Consider the following 10,571-nt stretch of genomic DNA (forward strand, 5'->3'; position numbering starts at 1 on the left):
TAAAAATAAAAATAAAAATAATGATAAAATTAAGAAAAAATATTATTTGGATTTAATTGAAATTGATTTTGAGAAAAATGAGTGAAAATTTGGATTCTATGGGTATTTTTGAAAAGAAAATCAGAAACCGGGGGTCAAAACGTAATTTAGAAAAGTTGTGTCACGTCAGCACCCATGTCAGCAGCCACGTCAGCGGCCCGGTCAGCAGCCCCGGCCAACCAGGACACGCCGCGTGGCAAGAAAGCGCTGACACGGGACAGGCCACGTGGGCGATCCGCGTGCGCGGGATCGGACGGCCCAGATCCGTTCCTGCACGCACGGATGGCCCAGATCAAACGTGCGCACGGACGGCCCAGATTCACGCGTACGGACGGTCCAGATTTAATCAGGCACGGATGGCCCATATTGCATCGCGATGGACGGCTCAGATTGCATCGCGATGGACGGTCCATATTTAATTCCAATTAAATCGCGATCGAACGGTCCAGATTTAATCTTGATGGATGGTTGAGATTAAAAGGCAAAGGGTATAAATAACCCCACCCACACTTGACCACAAAACCCTAGCCGCCAGTGCCTCGCCGGAGAAGAAGAACCAGACGCCGGAGGAGCTGGCCGTCGCCACCCGCCACTGCACCGGGGAAGTTTTCAACCGCCGATCGAGGCAAATTTTCTCTCTCTAGCTCGTTTTTTGATCCTGAGTCCGCTTATGGCCAAACTGGAGCCAAACCACTGGCAAAACGACCGAAAAACCCAACCGAAGCCCAGCGGCGCCGCCGCGCCCCCCCTCTGTTTTTGCCTCCGATGAGGCCCTTCCCGGCCTCCGTTCGATGCAAATTTTATACCACTATGATCATCATTCTTTTCTCTACAAGTTGATCAGAGCCAAATATCAAAACACGACTCACGCCGGAAGAGCCGCCGTACCTGAGAGCACCGCCGCTGGTAAGCTTTGATTTTTCGTGATTTTTTGGCCCCCCGAGGGCCCTAGGGTTGTTTTATCGCAGGGACCGATGCAAGTGTGGCCGAATTCGGCCGAAAACGGCCAACCCGAGGCGGATCGCTGCCGCAAGCGGCGGCGCCATCGCTGAAGCGCGGCAGAGCCGCCGTGCCGGAATTCCGATATTGGCTAAAAGGGGCCATAGGTCTGATTTGAGATTTTTTGGGACACGTGCAGGTACCTGTAGTGCGTTTCAGTTTTCTGATAAAAATTCAGAGAAATTAGGGACAGCCTGTAGGCGCACTGTAAAGTCGAATTCAGACCCTGAAACAGGTAAGGACCCCTCACCCTATTTCCTATCACGGTATTAAAGCTAAATAAATAATTAAACTATATTGTGTGACTTTATAGATGTATAATTGATTTAGGTTGCCAATGGGGCTCGAGTCTGATACAGTGTTGGTCTGTTATTGTTTGATCCATTTTTCAGTATTAAATGCAGCATGATGTCTAATGTATTTATTTTATGGTCCCGTATGCATGAATCATGGTTTCTTTTATTATGGTTGATATTATGATTAACCCGATACTGTGTTGTCTTGTTTGGTGTCAATTACTGATTTACATGTTGTGTATGATTGGATGATTGAGACAAAGGAAAATGGCAAAAAAGTTATGTGAATTGATAAGTAGAAAATATGGACAGCCTGACTAGATATCCTGGGAGATGGTGGACGGACCGGGTCTGTAGGTATGGAGACCTTATGTGTTTTGGCGCCCATACCGGACGGGGTATGGGGACGGCCCGTTTCACCCTCATACCGGACGGGGTATTGAGGTTCATGGTTTTGGCGCCCATACCGGACGGGGTATGGAGACGGCCCTAGAATCAGGTTGTAAATGTTAATGGTTCACGTGTAGAGGGGACCCCCTATGGATCCCCAGGGATACTAGTAGGCTGGTAAAAGAGGAAATCTGTTTTCTGATAATTGAAATGTAAATGCATGATATATGTTATGTTATAAAGTGTGTATGATTTCATAATATTATAAGGTTATTATTTTCATATATTGTTTTCATGGATCTCACTGAGATAAGTGGACAGTAAAGGTTTTTATGTTAATAAACGAGTTCGTTATAAATTATGTTCCATTGGTCATTTTTGTTTTCTACCCACCTTTACTTCCGTGGCGGTGAGATAGTGTGATGTCTTTATTGGGCTGGTGTAGCTCATCCCTTATTTAACCATTTCAGATCAGGAAGACATTGTTCCCGACCCTGTTCCGCAGGAAGACGGCGAAGGGGACGCCTAAAGACTTTATAGTTATATTTATAGTTTTTATTTCGAGTATCTCTTTTAGTTAGTTTGTTCCTTCATGTTTTGAGTACGTTTTGGTTATTGTATAAAAGATGTTAATTAAAATTTTTATTACGCTTCCGCATTTGAGATTTTTAATACATATATTCCATTTAAATTTTCGGAACCGTTACATGGTATGTCATTTATTTATAAAGTGTGTATATATATATATATATATATACATATTATCTGTTGATTACTTTGACTGGAAATGAAAATATTTTCTTGAGCTTTATCCTTAGGTAAATAAAGTGTTTTCTTATATTATTTATATGTTATATATGAAAATAAAGAGGATAGTTTTTGTATTGTCAATTTATGAAATCATATTTATTTATTTATGTAATTAATTGGTAATAAATACATTAAATTATGAAAGAAAATATGTATGCTTAAATATATATATATGTATAATTTATATACCTTACATATACAAAAATATTATTCATTAGGAATTTACAGACACAATTTTGAAAGAAATGAATTAATTTCGTGTGGACCACACAAGAAGTGTAGACAAATTCTTTCTTTAGTGTCCTATTGGTAATCTCGTCACATGTGCTCCATGGTCTTGTGGTGTTTGTTGGACTGTACTATTTGAATTTTTTTGTGGATATGAAATTGTTTTGATGATTTTTGTTTGATTCCGTATTTGTTAATTTACCACTTGATATTGGTAATCTTCACAGTCCATCTCCTGCAATTAAAAAATAAAAATTATTTTTAATTTTATATACACACACCAAAGTAATATAAATTTTAAATTAAAAATTAATTAAAATTAAATTAAATTAAATTAAATGAGATTTGAACCAACATTAATAACATTTGTGATCATCATCAATAACCACGTAGAAACAAATTAAACCACTAATCTCATTTAAACAAATATATAAACAAGAAGATCATTTTCGCTACTGACGTAAGAATCTTTGACTTTTTGACTTTACCTTTTATCCTTAAACACCAACTTGGCACTACAAAACGGCAAGCAACAAGCAAGAAACATTCATAAAACCCACTTCAACATTTCGAAAATCATCATAGAACTAAGAAGAAGAAAATGAATATGGTTTGCTCCATCATCGTCACCATCATAGCATCCTCCCTACTCCTTTTCTTTATCGTTTTCCTCTATCTCCTCCTCAGAATCTTCACAGGAAAATCCATAACCAGCCCAGACTACCCGCCCGTAAACGGCACCGTATTCAGTCAGTTGTTCTACTTCAACAGACTCTACGACTACCAAACCCAGATCGCCAAGAAACAGCCAACTTACAGACTACTAGCCCCGACACATAGCGAAATTTACACGGCCGATATTCGGAATATAGAGCACGTACTTAAATCAAGGTTTGAGAAATACTCGAAGGGTATAAGTAATCTAGATGTTGTAAGTGATCTTCTCGGAGAAGGAATCTTTGCCGCTGATGGCGAAAAGTGGAGACAGCAAAGGAAGCTGGCAAGCTTTGAGTTCTCTACAAGAGTTGTCAGGGATTATAGTTGTTCTGTGTTTCGAAGTAATGCTGCTGAGCTTGTTAGAACAATTATGGAGTTTGCTGTTGCTGGCCGGGACTTTGATGCGCAGGTAAGGGACATGTACGACATCGTTTTATGAATTAAGTCTGCAATGACTAAAATTGATCATAATTTAAAATTCTGACGAATTTTTCATATAATTGCTATTTGATTTATATATTTATTATTATTTTTTTAAGATATATGGTTTAGAATCTCGTATTATTATAAATAAGTGAGTATTTAAATTCGTTGAACTTTATAATGTGAGTTTTAAAAATATTTTTAAAATAATTATCAATAAATACTGTTTTAGTTAAAAGTTGTTTAATATTTGATAAAAGTACTGGTGATTAAAAAATAAAATAGAAGTTAGGCTTATGGTGAAATTAAAATTTGAAATTTTAACTGCAAAATTTTGTAGAAATCAAAACTATTTTTAAAAACTATGTATTATAACTTTTAGCTCTAAATTTATTAAAATAAGATTTTTATTTTGACAGTTGTAAAAAAAATTTGCATTTACTCGTTTATCCACATAATTGAATAATAGTTAACTTTATAAAATTAAATATTTTTAAGAGTTTTCTAATGCAGAAAAATAAGTCAACAAAATGAGCTTTTGAATTCATGCATTCGGTTTAATGTTTTAGATAGAAATATATCGTAGTAGTTTAAAAAATTTTTATAATAAATATAAGTTTATCCAACAAAATTTTTTTTATGTCTAATTTTCTACTTTAATATGCTTGCTCAATTTTTTATATTTTAGAACAATTTAGTCAATATGCATTCAAGAATTGCGTTGAAGATTTTATCTTCCACAGTTGACAAAATTAGAGTTTAACAACTAATCTTCTATTTCTGGCAGGACATACTGATGAGATTCACTCTGAATTCAATTTTCAAAGTTGGATTTGGGGTGGAATTGAATTGCATGGATGGATCAAGCGAAGATGGGATTGAATTTATGAAAGCTTTTGATGATTCAAATGCCTTGGTGTACTGGCGGTATGTTGATCCATTCTGGAGGCTCAAAAGATTTATGAATATTGGCTTCGAAGCCACACTTAAGAAAAAAATCAAAGTGTTGGATGATTTTCTGTATAAACTCATAACCTACAAAAGAAAATTGCTTGCACTTCGAGGAGACCATGTGAGTCAATTCTGCCTTTTTTTTTTTCAAAGCCAACAAGAAAATATTTTTAAAAAAAATTGCGGTTAATTATTTGCATTTTATTATAATGTAATATTTTGTAAATAAAACGTTTTTTGTGATTCAAGCTGGTCAAGGAAGACATACTTTCAAGATTTCTGATAGAGAGTGAGAAGAATCCAAAGATAATCAATGATAAATATCTAAGGGATATCATTTTGAATTTTATGTTTGCGGGTAAAGACACTAGTGCTGGCACTCTATCTTGGTTCTTCTACCTTCTTTGCAAGAACCCTTTGGTTCAAGAAAAAATTGCTCAAGAAGTAGAAAGAATTGGTGGAAACAAAGAAGATGAGACTGATATTGATGATTTTGTGGGAAGTATAACTGATCAAACTTTGGAGCAAATGCATTATCTTCATGCAGCTTTGACAGAGACCTTGAGGCTATACCCTGCAGTTCCTGTGGTAAGTCGACTTAGAAAACTTTAAACTTATTAGGTATTAGTTATTAATTAGGTAGTTACTTTCTTAGTTATATTTTTTTACATACTATATTATAAAATTTAACTATAAAGAAATGGTTAATTTACTGACAAACATGTTATGTTCGAATCTAATTCTTTTTAATAATAAAGTTATTAAATTTTTTTTTTGAATTATTAATGATAAGGTGGTTGACTTGTCTTTTGTTGAATTAAATTTTTTAGGCAAAAAAGTTGAAAACAAAAATATCTTAACAATTTAAAAAAGTAAAGAAAATCCAAGATTTACTTAAGTTGAGAGATATCAATACGATGTAGTTTTTTATACTATTGAAGGATGGAAGATCTGCCAAGGAAGATGATATTCTTCCAGATGGCTATAGATTGAAGAAAGGAGATGGGGTATATTACACGGCCTATGCAATGGGCAGGATGCCTTATATTTGGGGAGAAGACGCAGTGGAATTTCGGCCTGAGAGATGGCTCAACAATGGAATTTTCCAACCTGAATCGCCATTCAAATTTGTAAGCTTTCACGTACGTCTCATAGATCTCTTACCAGTCATTACATGGGTGGAGAATACTGTGATAAGGAGGTTGATGAATGATAAAAAAATAATCAATAAGGTTAAAATTATTTGTAAGGAATTGAGACAAAATTACTAAATTATGAGATCATTATTTTTTACAATTAAGTTTGACTACTTTGGCATAATATCTAATGCAAGGAACTGCCTATATATTTACAGGCTGGTCCTCGAATCTGTCTTGGAAAAGATTTTGCCTATCGACAGATGAAGATTGTATCCATGGCTCTTATTCGCTTTTTTCGCTTTAAACTGGCTGATGAAGATCGAAGAGTCACTTACAAGACCATGTTTACACTTCATATTAATGGAGGCCTCAATCTATGTGCATTTCCAAGAAGAAACACATGAACATCAATGTGTGTGTATAGTTTACATGGGTGTTGATGTAAAAGTGAGTTCAAATTGAGAGTAGAATGAAAGAAAACATTAAAAAAAAAAAAAAAAGAACAAGCAAGAAAAACAACTTGCCAAAAGAGAAGAAGAAGCAGAAGAATAAAGGATTTAGTATTTGATTTCCTTTCCCTTATCATTTTTACTTGCATAAACTTGGAATTGTATTGGTTAAAAAAAACAGTAATGAATATATTATTATTATTATTATTATTATTATTACTACAATAATGTTTAGATATAATGAGAAAATAATGCATTCTTTATCATTCGTTTAATTAAGATATGAATTAAACTTGTGCCAATCTAATGATTTAATATTCTACCATCATTTTAAATATTTTTAGAGTTGTGTGAATATTTTCTTTTTAATAAGCTTATAAGGACTCTAATTTCTAGAGTTCCAACCTAATCTCAAATTATTCACAAAAAGAGATTAGTATTAAAAATGCAATTACAACCTTTTTTCTTTCTTAAAAAAATAGATGATATTTTAAAAGTAAATATAAAATTTAATATTTAATAATTTATAAATATAAATAAAATATCTTTGTATAATTTATATGTTCGGTTGTGACTTATGAGTATTTATTATCGTCATGTGTGAGAAGTACTTGATATAGGTAGGTCGGTTCATGGGTCACTATATTAATTAAATATTTAAGTCTATTTAGTAACCAATTAGAATTTACAACGACAAGTTTTGTCAATATTAAATATTATTAAATATAAAATTAAATATTAAATATCTTTGCTTACAAATTTTTTTAAACAAATCTAATTTAATTTTTTAATATTTATTTTAAACACTTGTTGTTATAAATTTACAACCCTTGTAACATCTTAAGTTCAAACATTAATTTCGGAAAGATGAATTTTAATTTTTTTAAATAATAATAATGTCTACGTTTTTAATTTTAATTATTATTATGCATTTTTGGCATCTTTAAAAATAAATTTTAGAAAATATGTTCAAACTGAAAATAAGAGAGGATTTATTTGAAAAGATATTCATAAAGAATGGGTCAATTTGCGAAAAGAGAAGAAACGGGCCACGTGGATGCCCAGTTAGCAGGATGACGAATCGTTGCACGTCGTGTGGTGACCACGCCAACACGGGCTCCACGCAGGAAGCCAACGTTGGCAATCCGCGTGTCAGACCGATCGAACGATTTGAGGCCACTGTCGCACGCGTGAATGGCCCATATTGACTTCCTAAACAGGCTCGATTGGACGGCCTGCGTGCCTCCAATCGAATGGCCTAGATGAGTTTCCCAAATAGGTGCGATCAAACAGTCTACGTGCCTCCACGCCTCCATGCCTTTCTTCAGTTGCCCCAAACCCTAGTCAACACTCATTGAAGAAGAAAAAGAAGGGCGGTCGGATGAGATCTCAACCACTGGAGAGACGCCAACACCACCGTGTCAGAGAAACAAAACCGCTGGTAAGACCAAATTTTTCCCCTCCCCTCTTCGAGTAATACTCCCTAACCACGATTTAAATAAATTTTCACCAGGAATCGCCCAGAATCAATTCGGCCGAGAGGGAGAAGCGCTAGAGAATGAGGATTAAGCGGAGTTTGGTGGCAGCACCACCGCGCTAGAATCCCAATCTGACCCCTGGTGAGTTTTTTTTTTTTTTGGCCTTTTCCGCTATTTTTTGCGTATTTTCACGTCATTTTGATGTATGTTTTCAAATTTTACTAGAAAAACCTAAGAAATTCAAGAATCAAGAACCGTTGAGAGCTTTAGTTAAAAAAGACGATGTTCTAGATATCGACCTAGTGTAAGAATATCTCACTATTTTTTTCTGTTACGGTTAAATTAAAGCTAAATCAATAATAAACGAAAAATTATAGACACTTTGATTATTCTTTGATTAATTAAATACAAGTTACCGATTGAGGCAGTAATTGACCTGTCCATATTCATCTCTAGTTTATTGTGTTGCCTACATGTTATTTTTTCCTCTATTTTTATTTGATTTTAATTGCTTATTTATATTTCATTTTAATTAATTTTATCTGCATTTCATTTTCACTTTCTGTTTGTTAAAATCTCACATTGAGTTATTGTTTCATTTTATTGTTCATGTTATTGTGATGTGTTGTGCTTTTATCCTATTATGATATTTTAATTCACTTTTATTTAATGATTTATTTCCTTAACAATTTCGAAGCATGAGTTTTACTTTCTTGTATTTTTTGAAGTATGGGTCTACATGAAAAATACGCATGCGTAAACTAATATCATTGAATAAGAGAGCTTACCGGGTGTCATGGGAAAGAATGTATAGACTTGATACATAGGGCGAATCCTACTGTGGATGTTATCCTCAGTCGTATGAGGCTGGCAAGTCCCATATCAAATGAGGTTGGAGTTTATAAATTTTGTTCATACCAGATAGGATATTGAGACGATTTTTAGTTATGACGCCCATTACTGGACGGAGTACGGGGACGACCGATTGAATTATAAAGAAAGTGTATATATCTACGTGTAGCGGGATCCTTATGGACCCCCAACGATATTGATAAGGAAAAGTAAAATGATAGAGTAGCGATGGGCATGGTAAGGAATACGACTTTGGGCAATAGTGAAGAGTCAAACGTTATATAACTATTGAAATGTATACTATTTGTAATTAAATTGTTATTCTGATGTATAACACTCGAGAAGTTACATGTTATGGTAGAAAATAGTAATATTTTCTGTGAAACGAGTAATGAATGCACTAGCATTCTGGTTTTATTAAAAGTATGCTCCATTGGTTATTTTTTTATTTCCCACAATTCTTTGATTTTCTGTGTTAGTGGTAAAACGTTGATATTTTTACTGAGTTAGTGTAACTCACTCATTCCTTATTAACTATTTCATTTCAGAAATACCAAAACCCGAATCCTGAACAGTAAAAGACCAACTAAACAATTACCTCTTCCATTTCGTCAATTTTAAATAGAGGTTAATAATATTTACTGTTAGTTTTTCTTTCTCATTTCTAGTTTCAAAACATTCTTCTAACCTTCATTTGGACATTTTAAGTAAACGTGGAAGAAATATAATCTTCGAACAGTTAATTCTTTCACTAAATAAAGGACTTCGATATTATTATAATAATAATTATTATTATCATTATCACGATTGGGTTAAAAATCTTGAAATTCTTGTTAGGAGCTTTGGGCTTTTACAACCCTTCTCTTAATTTTAATTTTATTATTTAGAAAGATGGTAAATAATAATATATTTCTATTTATTTTTTGTGTTTCAAAAATAATATTTGGAAAAATACCTAGCATTTATTTTGTTTAGACATATATATATATTTCTTGTAACGCCCAACAATTTTAGAATTTTATTGTTATTATCATTAATTTTATTATTTATTATTTATTTATTTTATTTATTTAGTTTATTTTAATTTAAGTTAATAAAAATAAAAACAACAATAATTGTAAAATTGGGTAAAAATATTATTTGGATTTAATTGAAATTGATTTTGGGAAAAAGGGGTGAAAATTAGGATTCTGGTGGTATTTTTGAAAAGAAAATCGGAAACCGGGGGTCAAAACGTAATTTAGAAAAAATTGCGCCCCGTCAGCGCCACGTCAGCAGCCACGTCAGCGACCCAGTCAGCGACCCAGTCAGCAGCCCTGGCCAACCAAGACCTGCCGCGTGGCAAGACCACGTCGACCCGGGAACGGGCCACGTGGGCGATCCGCGTGCACGCGATCGGACGACCCAGATGCGTCCCCACGCGCACGAACGGCCCAGATCAAGCGTGCGCACGGACGGCTCAGATGCACATGCACGGATGGTCCAGATTCAATCAAGCACGGATGACCCAGATTTAATCAAAATGGACGGCTGTGATCAAAAGGCAAAAGGGTATAAATAAAACCCCCACACCTGATCACAAAAACCCTAGCCGCCTGCCCTCGCAGGAGAAGACGAACCAAACGCCGGAGGAGCCGGCCGCTGTCACCCGCCGCCGCACCGGGGAGTTTTTCGACCGCCGATCGAGGTAAATTTTATACCCCCGGCTCGTTTTTCAATGCTGAGTTCCCCTGTGACCAAATTAGAGCTAAAATCCTGGCCAAACGGCCGGAAAACACGGCCGAAACCCAGCGGCGCCGC

The 10,571-nt window shown here is 34.9% G+C and overlaps 1 protein-coding gene across 2 annotated transcripts; it reads left to right on the top strand.

Moving 5' to 3' along the window:
* Window positions 1-3,290: 3,290 nt before the first annotated feature.
* Window positions 3,291-6,654, top strand: CYP704A2 (cytochrome P450, family 704, subfamily A, polypeptide 2). 2 transcript variants are annotated; one of them, XM_022048693.2, is made up of 5 exons: window positions 3,291-3,888; window positions 4,690-4,974; window positions 5,103-5,441; window positions 5,795-5,983; window positions 6,208-6,654. In XM_022048693.2, the coding sequence occupies exons 1-5, from the start codon at window positions 3,364-3,366 to the stop codon at window positions 6,394-6,396; spliced, it is 1,527 nt and encodes a 508-aa protein (XP_021904385.2). In that variant the 5' UTR covers window positions 3,291-3,363; the 3' UTR covers window positions 6,397-6,654. The 2 variants fall into 2 exon arrangements, with proteins under 2 accessions (XP_021904385.2, XP_021904384.2); XM_022048692.2 differs by having other exon boundaries at window positions 3,292-3,888; window positions 5,795-5,995.
* Window positions 6,655-10,571: the final 3,917 nt, after the last annotated feature.

Source organism: Carica papaya, chromosome 5 (assembly GCF_054855325.1).
Source record: "Carica papaya isolate Zhongbai chromosome 5, ASM5485532v1, whole genome shotgun sequence".
NCBI classification, from domain to species: Eukaryota; Viridiplantae; Streptophyta; class Magnoliopsida; order Brassicales; family Caricaceae; genus Carica; species Carica papaya.

Coding starts and splice junctions, on each gene's coding strand:
- CYP704A2 (XM_022048692.2), top strand. CDS start 3,364: ATGAATATGGTTTGCTCCATCATCGTCACCATCATAGCATCCTCCCTA. Junction 3,889..4,689: donor GCCGGGACTTTGATGCGCAG/GTAAGGGACATG, acceptor TATTTCTGGCAG/GACATACTGATGAGATTCAC. Junction 4,975..5,102: donor TTGCACTTCGAGGAGACCAT/GTGAGTCAATTC, acceptor TTGTGATTCAAG/CTGGTCAAGGAAGACATACT.